Source organism: Xyrauchen texanus, chromosome 11, assembly GCF_025860055.1.
Source record: "Xyrauchen texanus isolate HMW12.3.18 chromosome 11, RBS_HiC_50CHRs, whole genome shotgun sequence".
NCBI classification, from domain to species: domain Eukaryota; kingdom Metazoa; phylum Chordata; class Actinopteri; order Cypriniformes; family Catostomidae; genus Xyrauchen; species Xyrauchen texanus.
The window spans coordinates 47943384-47963709 of record NC_068286.1 but is presented as its reverse complement, the minus strand read 5'-3'; the positions used below and the strand labels follow the sequence as shown (position 1 = coordinate 47963709).

Here is a 20326-nt window from a genome sequence, read left to right as displayed (position 1 = left end):
CGCATTAAAGATGTAACACATTAAATATAACCGCATTAAAGATGTAACACATTAAATGTAACCGCATTAAAGATGTGACGGATTAAATATAACTGCATTAAAGATGTGACGCATTAAATATAACCGCATTAAAGACGTGACGCATTAAATATAACCGCATTAAAGATGTAATGCAGTAACAATGTAACACATTAAAGATGTAACACATTGAATATAACCGCATTGAAGATGTAACGCATTTGAATATAACCGCATTAAAGATGTAACGCATTGAATATAACCGCATTAAAGATGTAATGCAGTAACAATGTAACACATTGAATATAACCACATTAAAGATGTGATGCATTAAATATAACCGCATTAAAGATGTGACGCATTAAAAATAACCGCATTAAAGATGTGACGCATTAAAAATAACCGCATTAAAGCTGTGACGCATTAAAAATAACCGCATTAAAGATGTGACGCATTAAATATAACCGCAATAAAGACGTAACGCATTAACTGTAACCGCAATAAAGACGTAACGCATTAAATATAACCGCATTAAAGTCATATTTACACATTAAAGGTATTTCCTTTAAAGAGTTCCGGCTCCACTTATTCCACAACGAGAGTGCCTCTGTATTTTAATTATTTTGTATTTTTCCTTTATTATTCCATCATACTTTGTGATGTACATCAGCTGAGGCGGTTTGTAAAGTTTATAGTTCATCTGTGTAATTCTTCCTCTCATCAGTCAGTCGTGAACTGCAGTGCTGCTCTCACGCATCATCATTAGAGTTTAATGTGATCTCATGTTACGTTAAATGACATCAAACGACTGTTCGACAACGAACATTTTTGCAGCCAATTTATTCCCAACGTTGTCAGTAACGTCGCCTAATCGTTTCAGCCCTATTGTTCATCAAAGTTTTGTTCATATCTATACAAATAAAATGTTCGTAACTGTTTAAATAAACAAAACAGCATAATACTGAGAAAAATAACTACTAAAAAATAAGAATATTTATGTGTGACACTTTTAATAATAAAAACAACAATAGTAATAATAAGTAGAATAACAGCAGCACAAATATAATTGCCATTACATCGACGGCCATATTGACTTTGTATTGTTGACAGAATTTGGCTCACAGGGGAACTCTGGCCTACACAATGTATTTCAGTGTTTTTGTGGTTTGACCGCTTGAATGAAACTCATTCAATGCTACAGATTCCATAATCCAATAACTAACATCGGCATTTCTAATCGTTCAGTTTGCGCAGTGTGTGTATCTGCACCGCCACGACACGTCCTGTCCTAGCCGCGTCGTGGCGCTTCTCGTCCTGGGTGCGACCGCCTTTTATAGTACACCTGCTTGCGTTCAGTCTGTTATTAATTGTCGCTTCATGTCCACGCGTGGCTCGTAAAAACAGGTTGGCATATCTGGAATTTACGTACGCATCAGGGGCCGTTAATAATTGCTTAAATTGTTTTACTATTTTTGTTAATATAATGAATCGCACTAAATTAGCACAATAAATTGACAGTTCTAATTATTACAATTTAGAGATTAAAAATGTCACGTACAGTTTTGAATGGCTCTCTTCTATCAGTTTCATTGCCATGTTAAGAGAATATGGTCATTGTGCCCCGTTTCAGAAACTCATTAATAGTCAGGATTCTTGGTACCGCTCAAGACCACTGGCATGCGTCTCGTCCAAATATTGCGCCAAACGAACTTAAATGGTGATTAATTTCTTTTCCCTACCTTGGCCGTGTGATGGTCTGCTGAATCCTCGTCTCATGTCTGCTTTTCCACACTAACTTTGACCAGCTTTCCACTCCACCCCCCCTCCCCCCATTACCCCTCTTCTTCCATTTTTGTAACATAATTAGCTTTCATTTTTGAACTGCACTGGGGATTTCTAATGCTAATCTCTCTGTCCTAGACCTCTTAACTTCTTTAAACCTTTTTTCCTACCGATTGAGAACTACTGGGGTTAGAACAGTGCTTGCCTACCTCATTATCAACATTTTGAATTGAGCTTCACTTGAGCTATAAATCTCTATTAAAACCTGCATTTGCATGGTGCACAGACCAAGCATAAGTCCTATATCTGGAAAGATTCAAGTGATTTCCCCCAACATGGCAATTAATTGCCTCCCACAGCTCGGGGTTATTTTTTGAGATATCTGTGGCCAGCATCGAGTTAGCTCGACCCAGCTGGATGAAGTGTGTTTTAGTGACAGGAACGGATTATCGGCACATCAGAGATGGCTGTGGGATAACCGAAGCGCCGCTCTTCTAAAAGAATGGGATTGTTGATTTGACATTAACACAGTGTTATCATTGCACGCTTGATGCGGTGCTGTTTGCTGATGCCACTGCACAGCTAATAGACCTTATTCCCGCTAGTGCCATATTTGATTTATTGACGGGAATTAAAACAAGGCTGTGAGGGATGGACTTCCAGTCACTTCGATAGCGTGCACTGTATAAAGCTTCTAGATGGTCCTAGATAATAGGATAACTTTTCTAATTTTAATTTCTTAAATTTTCTCTACGCTTTTATCCAAAGGGACTTACAGTGCACTTATTACAGGGACAATCCCCACGGAGCAACCTGGAGTTAAGTGTCTTACTCAAGGACACAATGGTGGTGGCTGCGGGGATCAAACCAGCAACCTCCTGATTACCATTTATGTGCTTTAACCCACTACACCACCATCACTCCATGGGTTTTCTAGGGTCTACGGAAATATTTTTGGAAAGGCATGTTTTCAATGGATCATCCGCTGAACCATGCCACTAAACAACAGTGCTACCCATCGAACCTCACCGCCTGGTTTTCATTCCCATCAAACTACTGCGAATAAGGTCTAATCTTACCTAACGTCTGACCCGTGTCTCAATTGAAAACATTACAGGATGAAAGTCCTCCACATGACGTATCCTCCTGTCTCTGCATCATGCCACAGCTGACACCTTTAATGAAACTACTAATGGAACCCAACGCTCGGTCCTGTAAACACATACCCAGATTGCTTTTGACTAATAGCAGTCTCTTCTGGTCTCTCGTGTGGCTCTTTAAACAGAAAGTGACTGCGCACGAACTGGAGCTAAACAGCCAAGTCCAGCAGCTGCGTGGCAGTGAGGAGGAGTGTGGTCTAATGAAGAAGGAGCTGGCAAATCTGCGCCACAGACTGGGGAATAAGAGTCGACAACTTAAGGTTTGGACAAATTTCCACTGGCACCACTTTTAAAGCGTTGGCTCTGTGCTTGTGACACCGAAAAAAGTGAGCGAAGGGGGGGAAAAAACAACCTGACAAGCCCCTGGAGGCAATCGCCTTAGGCCTCAAAATCTAGGGTTGGGGTGGGAGTGACAGTGGAGGCTACTCGGAAAAGCAACTTTCTCGATAAATACTTAATGATGGCCGAGGAAAGTGTGTGTATGTGATGTGGCTTCTCCTTAATTACCCTCTAATGGGACTGGCATGATTAATTGATAAAGTGAAGATCTGGGGAGGATGTGTCTTTGCATGGTCTCTTTTAGTAAAGGAGAGAAGGGCAGGGGGGGGGGGGGAGCGAGAGATGTGCATCAAAGGCAGGCTGGCAAGACTAATGGGCCTGTAGTGGAGCTATTCTCATTAGAGCTGTCATTAGAGCTATAGACGGCCCATGCATAAGGCTACCTGCGTGGGGTTCGGCTTGCCCTGTCAGCACAGGTGAGCTCCATACTTCTCTCTCCGGCCCTGCTCAAGCTTTCATCCTGGCACTGTGACCACTCTCTTTCCCCCAGCAGGAAGTGAGGAGGCAGGCTGAGGCGTGCGTGGAGGAGGGCAGACGGGCCCTCCTGGAAGCCAGGAACCAATTAGATGCCCAGAGCTCATCCTCTCAGGCAGAGCTGGAGAAAGTGCGGGACCTCAACAGTTCCAGAGTCAAGGTAAGGTCCCATCCTCCTCGTTCCATTCTTTCTTCCGTACACTTTCTAAGCGAATCCATGTAAATGAACTCGTCTCGCTATGCACAAATGTTAAATATTGATAGACATCTTCACAGGGGGAGCCAAATAATGACTTGAACATGGTGGGTTCCCATTTCTTTTCCCCACTCAGCAGTAGGAGCATATACTGTGCAACGTGTCCCAGCACTTAGTGACTCCAGCTATAATGACCCTGGAGCTGTTGTTAGCATGTTCCATAGAGCCTCATTCAGCGTTTGTGTATGTTAAATAGGGCTTTGCGGGTCCTCGCGGGTTGAGTGTCACTCAAGCACCTGTGTGATTACCCGTCTCCTGCTTTACATACAGATTTGTGTTCATTACGCTTTCTGGGCAAGGACAGAGGCAGGACCGTGCGGACCTTAAACTTTAACTAGTCTAATTAAATAAGATTGTTGCGGTGCTCGGACTATGTCCCCTTTCCTCCCGTGTTCTCTGTTTCTTTCAGCGACCCCCGTCTGTGCTGGCTAGTTTTTAATGAGGGCTGCCCCATGCTCTCCCTGGCCTGAGCGTTTGATGCACGGCATCTGTTTGCTTCTCATTATCTCCATCAGGTCCTGTGATATACTGCTGATAGGCTGCCTGTCTGAGCTCACGCTCTGTCCTTTAGTTGCTCTTCTTCTTTTTTTTTCTTCTGTTGTCTGTGTTTTGTTCGTATGAGGTCATGCACTCAGCTGTGTGTGCCTTCTGTGAACGGACCCTTTTCAGAGACTGTGATGACCCGTTTTCGCATTATTTGGCTGCATAAATCAAGCAAACTTTCTTAAATTTCCAATTTTGACACTATAGAATAATGTTTATTACCCTTGTATTAGTTTTTAAAAATGGGCGTTTTCACACCTAGATCGTTTGAGCACTCCAAGCGCTCTGAGCGGTATAACGTGTATATGCAAACAACCCAAATGTTCTCAGACCCCCTCCTTTAAAGACCCAAAAGCAAACCGTACTGGTTCCGAATCCTCCTAACGATTCCGGTATTATTTTAAAGAATGGCACCATATGTGGTTACCCTAGCAACCAAGTATCAAATCACATATCTGCACCACAACATCGTAGAGACTTCCGAGTTGATTTATTTTACTCAGGATAGCAAGGAGCCTCATTAATTATCACTCTGGTAACCGTCTAGCAACTACATGTGGTTACCCTAGCAACCAAGTAACAAATAACATATCTCAAAAAAAAAATACTTTTAAGTATTTAGAAAAGATTTGACATTTAAAATAATACTTCATGTCATTCTATCCCTGTGCAATTTTGTTATATAATAAACAATTACATTTTATTTAAAGCCTGGAGTTTGAATCCAGGGTGTGCTGAGTGACTCCAGTCAGGACTCCTTAGCAGCCAAATTGGCCCGGTTGCTAGGGAGGGTAGAGTCACATGGGGTAACCTCCTCGTGGTCCCTATAATTTGGTTCTCGCTCTCGGTGGGGCGTGTGGTGAGTTGTGTGTGGATGCCGCGGAGAATAGCGTGAAGCCTCCACACGTGCTACGTCATTTCACGTTTGGCTGCAGTTTCCCAGTGAAATGTCCAGCGGGGGACGCCAAAAGCGAAAGAAATGGTGTCGTAATCAGACAAGGTTTTTAAGGGGAATATTAGATGGAGGTTTGAATGAGTACAATGTCCCTCGCAAACGTAAATCATTAACCAGAAAAACGAATGCACATTTTCAGAAGCAACCACGTCATTTTGTGTCGCTTCTGACACACTCGTGTCACAGATCAGCTTGCGTGCTTAACTGAATATTTTATTAAATGATTCCAAGTAAAATATGAATAATTTACTATTAGCATACATGCATTTTATCCCTCATAATCACAATTATAGTGTTACATGTTTTTTCTTCATTTGGGAAAGTTGTGGAAATGTGGCGTTTTTCTTTTGATGTTGGCGCAAACGGGTAAGCTAAAAATATATTTTCCGTGATCGCCCATTCGCCGCTGTCAAAGTTTACCCTGCAAATGTTTACTTCTGTAAATGGAGAATACTTCCGAATATGAAAAGGGTCCATAACTCTGCCAATATACATTATTTACATTTTTTTTTTCAGAAGTTGGAAGAGGAAGTGTTCAGAAGCAGACAGGAAGTTCTAGAGGCTCAGAGTCGGTCAACTGCTTTGTCCCTTCAGCTTTCCTCTGTAGAACAGGAAGGCGCGAGCAAAGAAGAACAGCTCTGTCAACTCAAGTAAGATGCAGTTGCACAGGTCTGACTGAGCTTTGATTAACCCTGAATGCATGAATTGAGTGCCATGTGTGTGTTCGTGTCCAGGCGGGAGCTGCAGGACCTGCAGTGTCTGTACAGGCAGAGCGTCGAACATGCAGGAGAACAGGCCAATCTTATACAACAACTGGAGGGCCTTAACCTGGACACGCAACGAGTTTTACGCAGCCAAGAAGAGGCCCACACGGCAGACAGCGTCTCCTACCAGAAGGTACGTGTCTGTAAATGTGTGCATTGTCGCTTTTTTTCAGATGATCTTCGCGTCTGTCCTCATAAGTCACCCCGGAACACCTAGGGAAGTGAACCTGTCTTCTTCATCGAAGGACTTTTGTGTTAACCGAGCTTGTCCTTCTCTGTCTCTGTCTGCTGTGACAGCTCTACAATGAGCTGAGCGTGTCATACCAGGCCCTTTGGCACAGCGAGGAACAACTCCGCCAGCGGGAAGCAGACCTCAGCACGCAGCTCAGCCAGAGAGATCAGCAGATCCAGGAACTCCGGGCACAGCTGCAGAGTTTCACAGCAGCCGCGGGGCACTGCGAGGTGAGTCTGTGTGGGGAGCACCATGACAGATTTACATCATGCTCGATGCCCTTTGTATGCAAAGCAAGCTACATGAGCACCTCAGCAAAACCACACACCCTTCATTTCACTTGTATTCTTTTATTTTCTTATTTTACTTTCATGCTCGGTTAAAACCGCATCTACAATAAATTAAATGTCTTTCTGAAAGACACGAGAAGAGATGGTCAGGAGTTTCGGTTAATTTTTTTCAAGTCTTCATGTTGCCTGACAACTCTTAAACATTTGACATTAACCTTGCCAGAGCTTCGCTGAGAATGCTTTCCCTATATTTCCTGCTCTTCTCAGCAGATCCAGCTCTGTCAGTACCGATATTACCTTCCCATCACTTACACTCTCACGCGTCTCCTTGGATGATTTCAGAAGTTCATCATCTCTCTCCTGTTGTTGTGGGTTGAAGCCATCCTCCAGATGTAGGGTGTCATTGTTTTCGTTGCAAGATTTTATTTCAAGTTTTGCACGCTTGACTCAGGTGTTGTGTCTTTTATCATCAGTGTGGATGCAAACAGTTGCATATTGGCTGCCCCTTAGTAAATGGACGTAAAGGGACAGTTCATCCAAAAATCATCATTTCCTCACCCTCATGCCATTCCAGATGTGTGTGACTTACTTTCTTCTGCAGAACACAAATGAAGATTTTTAGAAGAATATTTCAGCTCTGTAGGTCCGTACAATGCAAGAGAATGGTGACCAGCATTTTGAAGCTCCAAAAAGCACATAAAGGCAGCATAAAAGTAATCCACAAGGTTTAATCCATGTCTTCAGATGTGATATGATAGGTGTGGGGGAGAAACGGATCACTTTCACATTCTTTTTCTTGTGATTCACATTCTTCGTGAATATTGCCCCCTAATGGGCAGGGAGAACAATTTATAAAAAGGGTACATAAATATTGATCTGTTTCTCACCCACATACAGTTTTAATGTTGGCAGACATACCTGTCCACACTCCCGTTTTTCCCGGGAGTCTCCCGTATTTCATCACTGGTAGATGAGGAGAAGACTCGGGTGGCGCTCCGGTGAAAAATACAAAATATACATGTAAATTTAACAACAGCTGGATGGAAGAATTTCATTTAATATCTCTGAGCCATATCAACAATGCCCACTCCTTTTGCAAAGTGTGCCACACTGATTTTAATATCGGACACGGTGGGAAAAATGACGTTACTCAGCACATTAAATCACAACGGGACAATTTGTATGTATTTGGCCTGCCTAAAGTGAATATATTTGGCAACTGGCTGGTAAATGGAGGCTTCACGCTATTCTCCGCGGCATCCACGCACAACTCCCCACACACCCCACCGAGAGCGAGAACCACATTATAGTGACCACGAGGAGGTTACCCCATGTGACACTACCCTCCCTAGCAACCGGCCAATTTGGTGACCCCATGTGACTCTACCCTCCCTAACAACCTGCCAATTTGGTTACCCCATGTGACTCTACCTTCCCTAGCAACCGGCCAATTTGGTGACCCCATGTGACTCTACCCTCCCTAACAACCTGCCAATTTGGTTACCCCATGTGACTCTACCTTCCCTAGCAACCGGCCAATTTGGTTACTCCATGTGACTCTACCCTCCCTAGCAACCGGCCAATTTGGTGACCCCATGTGACTCTACCCTCCCTAACAACCTGCCAATTTGGTTACCCCATGTGACTCTACCTTCCCTAGCAACTGGGCCAATTTGGTTGCTAAGCAGACCTGACTGGAGTCACAAAAACATTTTAATTTAATCATGTATCGCACAGATAATGTAAAGCCATTCGAGTCCTCTCTCATTAACATGCGCTCATGTTAAAGAGACAGTACCAGCCACCAGGTTGTTTGTGCGTAGTCACGGCCCGGCCCCGCCCCCCTCCTCGTCACAAATACATTTACATGTTCATTTTTAAAGATCCAAATGTGACCGAAATTATGAAAAGTAATGTTATAAAATTGACATTTTCCTAATGTGTACCCAGTTAAAAGATCCCCTGTATAATTGACAGCATTAGCTGGGACATAAAGGGACATTAAAACTGAAATGAACCCATATGTATCTGAAACAGAATCGAAAATTGTATTGAACAGTAAGTGGTTGAGTTAGTAAGTAAAGCAATGCTATTTCATATAATGAAATTATATCAAAATGAGATTATATCACATCACTTCTTTTTTGGTAGGCACAATAATCTGTGCATGCGGTATGCAGAGTTGGTATGTCTTGCTTTGAATATGAAACGGTGTTTACTGAACACATGTAGCAGCTGCCTCACTGTTTTGTTTCATAACTGTTTTACCTGCAGACATCAAAGTGAACTGATCAGTCATCCCAAGGTGTAACGCAGTCAAGAGGGCTTTCTGTTCCCAGCAATAATTGCACTGACTGGGATGTGTATTCTAGCGTAATCTGAAATTCTGTATCAACTTCTTTCTGAACACCTGCTAAATGTAATGCACAGGTTGTTGGAGCTTTGTTTTAAATTTAAATGTTAGGAATGATCAAAGTGCTGCTCGGCAGAGAGCGGAGAGCGACCTGACTCTCATTTGAATATGGAGTTGAAGAGAGTGTATTTAGTCTGGGCTAAAGAAGAGTTCAAAGGCCACTGCGTGCCGGGTTCCCTCTCTTCTGTGCCTAAAGTGCAGGATGCGTCCTACCCCATAAATAATCCTTTTTTTGTTTATTATTTAACAAAAAATAGGGTGTGCACATCTTGAGCCATGTTCACACTGCAAAGGTGACGGAAGCGGCATCTGAAGTGGCATTTATGCCAGGGAATGTATGCCAAGGAGGTGGCATAAATGCATTTGCACATGATTTACAGTGCATAAATAATGTTATGAAAATAATATTTTGAATATAAAATTATGACTAGATATCTGAAATGAAGATATGAAATTATACTTTTAAATATGAAACAATAAGTATTAAATGACAACAAAAGTCTGTTTAACAAGTCATTTAAAGAGAAAATAATGCTTGGAATTTGGAGACTTCAGAAGACATGACGACGATTCCCGTCAGGGAACATGATGTGCATTGTGGGATTTTTTAAGGAGCGAACGTTTCCGTGCACTGGAACAATTTTGCGAACGAGACAGCCCTTTAAATGGTCAGCTCGCTGATTAGTGCCCCGACTACTGAACTTGGGAACCGATTGAGACGCACCCAACACTTAATGGTGCTCTGATGCTGCATTTCATTTGCATAGATCTTTCTTATGTCTAGTTGAGAGCCGTTGCGAGCAAAATCCAGAACTGGCCACCACAGGATTACCCAGGAACTCTATTAGCAATGTATTTAAAGGGACAGCTCACCCAAAAAATACAATTCCCTCATTTCCTCACCCTCATGTCATCCCAGATGTGAGACTTCCTTTCTTCTGCAGAACACAAATGAAGATGTTTAGAAGAATATTTCAGCTCTGTTGTTACATACAATGCAAGTGAATGGTGACCAGAACTGTGAAGCTCTATAAAGCACACAAATGCACAAATGCAGCATGAAAGTAATATATAAGACTCCAGTGATTAAATCTAGATCTTCTTAAGTGATCCACACCATTTTGGGTGGGAACAGACCAAAGTATATCTCCTTTTTTCACTATATATCTTGACATGAGCGGTCTCCTTGGTGATCATGATTTCAAGCTCGATCACACGTCCTATAGCGCCATCTAGCGCTCTGCACATGCGTCAAGCACTAGGAAGTGTAATTGAGCTTGAAATCATGATTATGTCTATAGACTGCAATGGCGAGGTGTACTGTGAAAAAGGAGTTACATTCTGGTCTCTTCTCTTCTAAAACAGATTAGATCACTTCAGTCATTTTATGCTGCCTTTATGTGCTTTTTGGAGCTTCAAAGTTCTGGTCACCATTCATTTGCACTGTATGGACCTACAGAGCTGAAATATTCTTCTAAAAATCTTCATTTGTGTTCTGCAGAAGAAAGAAAGTCAAACACATCTGGGATGACATGAGGTTGAGGAAATGATGACAGAATGTTCACGTTTGGTTGAACTACCCCTTTAACACTTTATGGCAAAATGTGGTGGGGAGAAGGACGTTTACAGCTGTTATGCATGTTAGATATTGCACCGTGTTAACACAAAGAATGACAAAGAATAGTTACACATGCATGTCTGCTCGCCTCCTACGGTGTTGTGCTAACGTGTGGATTCTTTGACATGCAGATTTGCTAAACAAGGTTTTATTTTTTTGTATTTAGCTCTTCTGGCCAGAGCTTCAGTGTTACAGCCAAAGACATTAATTAATCAACTTTTTCACCTATAGGAGGATTTATTTAAAAGGTGGAATGTTATGAATTTAATTAAACTTTGAGATCGTGAGAAACCTCTCAGGTGATGAAATTTCAATGTATCTCTCCCCATTTCTCCCTATTCTAGAGCCCAGACGCTCCTCTCAACATCTGCCTGCGTGTTATTAGTGTTAGTGTAAGCCCGAGCTGTCAGATGTATAATTGAAGTGTCCGCTCCCTGCACACACAGCTTGTTATGTGGGGTCATGTTTAGATGAGTAGATGTGTTTCTTTTGATCACTATCTGATGCCGAAACCCTGAGCTTCCAGCATACTGAGAGGCTGCCAATGTGTTTGTTTTTAAATCTTTAGGAGGTATCGTGCATCACTGTGGGCCGCCTCGTCAGTTTGTTCCACTCAACTTGTTTAGAAAATATTAGCAGGATGATGTCCCATTGTACTACTTCAGTAAGTGCTTCCCAAACTTTTTAGAGCGCTCGCACCCGGTGTGTCTTAGACAGTAAACGGGGTAATAGCCAGAGGCATGCTAACGTTTCTTACATAATAATGTCCAAATGCATCTTGCTTATGAACATTCGCTATATGTATCCGAAAATAATTACACTCGCCGAGCACTTTATTCGCCCTACTTATTCACGCGATTATCTAATCAGCCAATCGTGTGGCTGCAGTGTATAAAATCATGCAGATACGGGTCAGGAGCTTCAGTTAATATTCACATCAACCATCAGAATGGGGAAAATGTGAGGTCAGTGATTTGGAGTGTGGCATGATTGTTGGTGTCAGACGGGCTGGTTTGAGTATTTCTGGGATTTTCACACACAACAGTCTCTAGAATTTACTCAGAATGGTGTTAAACACTTAAAACACATCCAGTTGTTGATGAGAGGTCAACAGAGAATGGTCAGACTGGTTTAAGCTGACAGAAAGTCTACAGTAACTCAGATAACTGCTCTGTACAATTGTGCTGAGCAGAATATCATCTCTGAATGCTCATCATGTCGAACCTTGAGGCAGATGAGCTACAAAAGCAAAAGTTGAGCACTTTATTAGGATCATAGTGTTTGTAATAAAATGCTTTTTGAGAACAGACTACGTTATAATTAAGAGGTTATTGATCCTGAACATTTATTAGTGTGATCGATGAGCCTGCTTGATTGAACAAAGAATTAAAACGGGGGTGCTATGAAGTACAATTATACTCCTAAAGGAGACCTATTATGCCCCTTTTTGCAAGATGTAATATAAGTCTCGGGTGTCCCCAGAATGTGTCTGAAGTTCAAGCTCAAAATACCCCACGATCATTTATTATATCATGTTATAAACGCCTCTTTTTGGGTGGAAATAACAACACGCTGATTTTGTGTGCGTCTCTTTAAATGCAAATGAGCTGCTGCTCCCCGCCCCCTTTCCAGAAGAGGGCTGTGCCTTTACAGCTCGTGCTTCGGTTGCTACAGCAACAATAAATCAGAACCTGACTGACAGCGTAAATCCCGGAGTTCAGCCATATCTGTATGAATATATATATATCTGTATATCTGGTCTCCGTGAATACAATCAGAGACAATGCTAACTTTAGCTGCATTAGCCGTGGAATCAGCTAACAAGCACATTCAGAAATATAAAGTGCGATACATCTTCAGGATATAAAGCTGAAACATGAACAGTTGGTGCTGATCCATGCTTGAGAATCACATCCTGCTTTATATTGACACTCATTCACAAAGCAGTTCGGTGTAAATGATTTGCACAAACACACACACACACACACACACACCACGGTTTTGTATGTTTTGGGGCACATTTCCTTATTCTCCAAAAACTAAACTTGTGCACTTTGTCTTCAGCGGCTCTGATGCGGGAGTTCATGAAGACTCTTATGTTCACTTTTACAGCAACAACAGACACTTATGAGACATTATTCTTCTCACTGTATCTGCTCCAGCAGACTGTGTGTCCATCACTCAGGGGAGGAGCTATGATAACAGGGCGGAGTCCATCACCAGTCGTGGGCGTGGCCTGATCTAACGTGAAGTCACTTTAGAGCAGAAAGGAAAAGCGTTAATTTTGACACACAGTTTTTGATGAATAGAAATATAAGAAACACTTTTAACATTGTAGGGTGGTTGTGTACACACACTGCCGACTCACATTCATGTACAAAAATGAATTTTGCATAATAGGTCAACTTTAAATCATCTTTAACCAAAAGTCTGTTTTTGCGAGTATGTTGAGGTTAAGTAGCTCTCAACTCCAGTTATGATTGGCTGTTTAAGTGTTTGCAATTGCACGATCAAATGAAGTGTAATTGCTTAAACGGCGGCCATCAGTAGTGCTTGTAATGTGAAGATGTGACATCAAGTCGCCTATGCCAATCGGGTGCATTAATTATGAGATGCACCATGTTTACACCAGCACAAACGTTGTCTTTTGCAACCCCATGCAGGGGAACAGCTTTTAAGTCATTCTGTTATTTCCAGCTTTAATTAGACCATATTTTCCTTGGCAGTTTTAGCTGACTAATAAACAGTTAGGGAATATTTAGATATTTGTTTTGTGTATTATAACGGAGCAACTGTGACCTTTCAGTGGTTCAAAGCAATATAAAGAATCGTGACTACTGTTTGACATATGCTGTGATTTCTTCAAAGGTTTCTTATAGTTAAAAAAACACATTTTTAACGTTGACTTCAGCTCTATATCAAGAATGCTGTTTGATGTAAAAATCAATCCAGCCACTGGCTGTCATAGAACATTTTGTTGGATGATGGTGAGTGTGTTTTGAATGTTTTCGACAGTAATTATACGAGCTCTTGTGCTCAAGTGCTTTCATTAGATCAGCAGCGTGTGTACTGAGACTCATTAATAAACCCCAGCCATGTGTTAAAGGCCCAACCGGTCACTTATTCACACACATATAGTCCCTGTCCATCTGCAGGGGCTCTGATCAGCAGGCCCGCTCAAACACAACCCTGACCCGCAGCACCGCTCACGTCTGTGTTCATGCGAACCATGTCGAGCTTCTGTGTTTAGACCTTTAGCATGCTTATGCCAGTGTGTGTTCCGGTGGACAACCATACAGGGAATGCTTGTACTGGAAATTCACCTTCAATCACGCACATTACAGCAGCTGTGGCCCAAAGCGAAGCCCTCATCTACTGGCTTCATACAGTTAAGGGCCTGATTATAGCTGCTTCATAATTAACAGTGATCAGATTTGTTTTGTGGCAAAAATGGTACATGTGTAGAACAGTCTAATTCAGATGCAGCTCGCGGCTCTGCCAGCAGACGGGTCACGGGCCTCGGGGAGAGCAATCACGAGCCCCTCCATATGTTCCCTCCGCTTCTACACTGAGACCACCAGTCCCAGCAAACCTCCCAGAAGAGCCTAATCGTGTTCTGTAATTACAGCACGCTGTTCTCTCTTGCTCTTACTCAGTCTTTCACACTCTCTCTGTTTCTCACCCTTTTTTCTCCTCCTCCTCCTCCTCCTCCTCTCATCTTCCCTGCTGACTAGAACTGAGGGAAAAAGGCTCAAACGCTCCCTCATCAGATCATTTGTAAATTGCTTTATGCGACTGACGCCGAACTCTGTTGGTTTTCGACTGCTTGAAATTATAAATAATTGTAACAGATGCGCCAATGTGGCTGGCCTCCAACAAATGAGGCCCTGGATAATTTGGCCGACCCTTTTGGCAGGCCAATTTAATAAAATGTGAACAAAATCTACCTGCTAATAATTTATCATCCCCTCTCCCAATTGGTTAAACTTAATTACCCTGGCAGTTAACAAGGTCACGCCCAGATGCCAAGCCCGGCTGTAGTTTTGATAATGCAATCAGGAACCCGAAGGTGATGACAGTGCTGTTGTTTTTTCATTATCTCACTCTCAGAAAGAAACACAGGTGCCAAGGCCTCGTCGTCTGTTGGCAGTAATTACCAGTCATCACTGTCTTCAAACTTAGTGCTTGAACTTTAGATTGTTTCTGTGTTCTCTCTCCTCTGAGGAAGAGATCGGTTATGTAACACCCATTTCTATCCGGTCTGAACCAAATCATCAAATCTTACAATACCGATACAAGGTTGCATTGGATTTGTAATGTCTTGCTTGGAGTTGGACTGGTTCCACTTGATCCCTCTTGCACTGGCATGAAGTGAACCCACCAGTGCACATCCAGCACTAACATTTGTTTACTTGGGATGGGACGATATGATTATCTCACCATTTGGTTTGAAATACGACATGAGGTTCACGATTCGATATGATGACACTTAAATGACAAAGTATGGCAAAAAAATGTTTATTGTTTGCACAAAGTGCTCATTATAATTTATCATCAAAATACAGTTCTTTAATACACAATATAAATGCTCAAAGAGTTTCTCATATACCTTTCACTATAAGAAAATATTGTGGACTACATTCATCTGATCAACAGAGCTGAACCGATCCTGTCCTGAAAAAAGTATGTTTATGTGTTTTTTTTAATAATTTGATTGTCGTGATTATTATAATGTCATTTGAACTTTTTAAAAATATTTAAATTCTACTTTCTATTAATATTATATCTTAAAATGTGTATATATATATATATATATATATATATATGATATTATATAAAAGTTCAAATGTGATTATAATAATCACATGACAATCAAATTATTAAAAAAACACATAAACATACTTTATATATATATATATATATATATATATATATATATATATATATATATATATGATATGATATGATTGGTCAATGTTTGAAATAATGAGTACATTTAGAAGTAATAACATCATTTACATTCGTTCACTATAACGGTACTGTCACTTTAAGAGTTTAACGTGCATCACACAGCCGTTGCGGTGCATTTATTAACTCTGTTTTTAGTGCATTTGTGCCATTTGTGATTTTTATCTGACAGTAAGAGGTCATTCAATGAAAGTGGAGTGCGAGATCTCGTCTTTGGACACACATTACACGGAGGAAATGGTGCTTTTTAATCTCAATTTTCCAGGTTTTTCAGTCCTTAAATTGATAAAATTCTTTAGGAAATTCCTAACAGATAAATATAATCCTTGTTATGATGAATTTCTGTTTTGGTAAAGACACATTTTAGGGAAAGAAAAACAAAAATATCTAATATGAAACTGACTGTTTATTAGATATTTCTACCGGAGACATGGTACAATTAGGGATGAGCGTTCATCTATAATTTGGTATTCGAATATTGAAACTCATAAAAAACGTATTATTCAATACAATATTTAATGAAGGTAATTAATGAGAGACATTGTAAAATAATTTATTTTATCACCATTAAAAAAACACAAGCTTCTAATTATAATCAAAAAAAGCTGATATCCTGTCCTGTGATTTTTATATATACATATATTTCAACAAGCAATGTGTGAAAACAATGAAAGTATAGAATGAAAGCATTTAAGCTCACGCAAAGCAAAGAAAAAGAAACCGCTAATGAAGTAGACTGATGCAGTTAATGCACAGGACGAGTATAAACACTCGGCATATAACAGTTATCATGTTTACATCAGGCATATAACAGTTATCATGTTTACATCAGGCATATAACAGTTATTGTGTTTATATCAGGCATATAACAGTTATCATGTTTACATCAGGCATATAACAGTTATCATGTTTATATCAGGCATATAACAGTTATCGTGTTTATATCAGGCATATAACAGTTATCGTGTTTACATCAGGCATATAACAGTTATCATGTTTACATCAGGCATATAACAGTTATCATGTTTACATCAGGCATATAACAGTTATCATGTTTATATCAGGCATATAACAGTTATCGTGTTTATATCAGGCATATAACAGTTATCGTGTTTATATCAGGCATATAACAGTTATCGTGTTTACATCAGGCATATAACAGTTATCGTGTTTACATCAGGCATATAACAGTTATCGTGTTTACATCAGGCATATAACAGTTATCGTGTTTACATCAGGCATATAACAGTTATCGTGTTTACATCAGGCGTATAACAGTTATCGTGTTTACATCAGGCGTATAACAGTTATCGTGTTTACAACAGGCGTATAACAGTTATCGTGTTTACAACAGGCGTATAACAGTTATCGTGTTTACAACAGGCGTATAACAGTTATCGTGTTTACAACAGGCGTATAACAGTTATCGTGTTTACAACAGGCGTATAACAGTTATCGTGTTTACAACAGGCGTATAACAGTTATCGTGTTTACAACAGGCGTATAACAGTTATCGTGTTTACAACAGGCGTATAACAGTTATCGTGTTTATAACAGGCATATAACAGTTCTCTTACGAGAGGTTCTCTCGTATTGCGTAAGCTAGCTTACGCTACGGGAAAAATTAATCTTTTCTGAGATATTGTAGCCAAAAAATTATCCTTAATTTTGTATCCATTGTCAACGCAGTGCAGCAACTACATACCTTGAGCGGGCTAGCTAGCGAGCTCATAGGTTGCTCTGCGGCAACTGCTGCAGCCTATAGACGAACTTGAGTGAACTTGCGTCCAATGACAGGCGCCCGCGCCGTCACTGTATCAAAGCCTGCCAAAATGGGTGTGGCTAGAGTGCATATAAGCGTAAGTTCGTAGGCTGGAACCCTGGTTTTCATTGAATGAAGCGAAAATCGCTCGTGGCGCGAGCACGGCCGGCTACGCAATACTCGTTCCCTCTTCTAGAGAGAACCGAGGTTACGTAAGGTAACCGATTCGTTCTCTTACGAGAGGTTCTCTCGTATTGCATAAGCTAGCTTACACTACGGGAACCCGTTGTCAACGATTTTCATCTATTCAGCGAAGCTCTTCGCATCTCTGAACTGCAGAAGCCGCGTCACCGTTCGAGGGGCATCTAGCAAGCTTGGACAGCGCTCGAAGAAGCCGGCAGTCTTCGCCACCTTCAGCCATCCTGCGAGCTACGCCATCCGGCGACGTATCCTTTTTAGAGCAAGCAAGTTCCTCAGCGAACTTCACAAAAAGAGCAACAAGCGTCTTTTTTAAGATGCCTCGCACCACCTGCACCTCATGCCGCGCCCCTCTCAGCGCCGGAGACCCAGGCTACTGCAGTGGTGGATTCAGCAGCCAACAAGCCGGTGATACTGCCCGCTTGCCTGCACTCAAATGCCGTTTTCACGGCAAACAAAATAAATTTTGTGAAAAGCAAACATGCCTTATGTGTAGAAAATGTGCCCACAATCCAGTGTTCACCCCTACACACAAGCATTACACTTCCCGTGTCCCTATCAGAGCCCACTCACATAAAGCAGGCACAGCCAGCTCGAGTGTTAGAGTCAATAAACGCGCCCACGAATCCGTGCGCGTGCCCCTTCTCTGCCCGCTCTGTCACACGGCCAGCAAACACCTCTCTGTATGTAAGTCCCATGCCCGTGACTATGCTCGCACATCACTTCACAGATGTGACTTTTTCCCCATTCACCTCAATCGGGAAGTCACTCACAGAACAGCCTTTCCCTGCTGTCTGCGAGCAGTCATGCATAAGCACAGTAAGCGCGCTCACACATTCTGTTCAGCTCGCTGTGTGCGGCAATCAGGGCGACTTGGCCATTCACCCTCTAGCGTTACGCTTCAAAGCGTGGAAAGCTATCCGAGGGATATCCAAATGGGTGTTAAGCACAATAAAACAGGGCTATTTGCTACAGTTCGATCGCCGCCCTCCCGCTTCAGAGCTGGCTCGAAACTACTGTGAACACGGAAGCAGCCTGCATGCTTCGTTCAGAAATAGCAAACCTTCTGTGCAAAAGGGCCATAGAGAGAGTGCCACCTTCTCTGAGCGAGTCAGGGTTTTACAGCCGTTATTTTCTTGTCCCCAAGAAAGACGGCGGCCTCAGACCAATATTAGATCTCAGGGTTTTGAACAAGGTGCTCGCAAAAAGACCGTTCAAAATGCTTACAATCAGGAAAACTCCTCGCGCATGTGCGCCAGGGGACTGGTTTATTTCTCTCGATCTGAAAGATGCCTACTTTCAGATTCAGATAAATCCCCGTCACAGGCCATTCTTGAGATTCGCCTTCGACGGCCAGGTTTATCAATACCCGTCCTTCCGTTCGGCCTGTCTTTAGCACCCCGTACTTTCACGAAGTGCATGGATGCGGCGCTCGCACCCCTGCGGAGTCAGGGCTTGCGAATTCTGAACTATTTGGACGATTGGCTGATTTTGGCACAGTCACATACGGAGCTTCTGTCTCACAGAGCAGTTCTCCTCAGTCATCTGAACAGTTTGGGTCTTGCAGTCAATTGGACCAAGAGCTCACTACAGCCCAGTCAGGCAATTTCCTTCCTTGGAATAGAACTGGACTCCATGGCGATGACGGCTCGCTTATCTACACAGCGCGCGCGCCGTGTTCAGCGACTAGCCGCGTCCTTTCAGATGAAAAGCCTCATGCCTCTAAAAAAATTTCAGAGAATGCTAGGTTACATGGCCTCAGCCGCAGCAGTACTTCAGCTGGGCTTACTGTGCATGCGCCCGCTTCAGCATTGGCTAAACACCCGCGCGTCTTGCCGGGCTTGGGCCACGGGCCGCCAGCCAATCAGAGTGACTCAGACCTGTATCTCAGCTCTGCAGCCCTGGGCAGTGGCCGAATGGTATCAGCGGGGAGTGACGATGGGAGCTGTATCTCGCCGAAAAGTAATCTCGACAGACGCGTCCAACACGGGTTGGGGCGCGGTCTCGCGAGGGCTCTCCGGTTTTTGGCCTATGGTCAGTTCAGGAAAAGCTCCTTCACATAAATTGTCTGGAAATGATAGCGGTCGAGTACGCGCCGTGCGCTTCCTCCCGGTCATTCAGGGTCACCACGTCCTGGTCCGTTCGGACAACAGATCTGTGGTATCCTATCTAAACCGTCAGGGCGGTGTCAGATCCAGGAACCTCTTCCATCTGACAAAACGCATACTGAGTTGGTCCCAGTGCCACCTGCGCTCGCTGAGGGCGACGCACGTGCCAGGCCACCTGAACGACGGCCCAGACAGACTGTCCAGAGACAATATTTCCCCAGGGGAATGGTCCCTGCATGCTCAAACAGTCCAGAAGATATGGAGTATATTCGGCAGAGCAGAGATAGACCTCTTTGCGTCAGAAGAGAACTCTCACTGCCCAGTATTTCTCTCGAAAAGCGAGGACGCGCTGGCCCAGGACTGGCCCAACCACCCGCTTTACGCCTTCCCTCCCGTCTCGCTATTGCCACAGGTAATGCAGAGGATCATGGAAACGCGTCACTCGG

The 20326-nt window shown here is 42.5% G+C and overlaps 1 protein-coding gene across 1 annotated transcript in view; it reads left to right on the top strand.

Annotated features, from left to right (window-relative positions):
- The window catches only part of cntln (centlein, centrosomal protein), a 108626-nt gene that overhangs the window by 8651 nt on the left and 79649 nt on the right, over positions 1-20326 (top strand). Inside the window, exons 5-9 of the mRNA XM_052137275.1 lie at positions 3086-3220; positions 3793-3933; positions 6044-6177; positions 6262-6424; positions 6589-6753. Of these exons, the coding sequence (XP_051993235.1) occupies positions 3086-3220; positions 3793-3933; positions 6044-6177; positions 6262-6424; positions 6589-6753 (738 nt within the window). The remainder of the gene's footprint in view (positions 1-3085; positions 3221-3792; positions 3934-6043; positions 6178-6261; positions 6425-6588; positions 6754-20326) is intronic.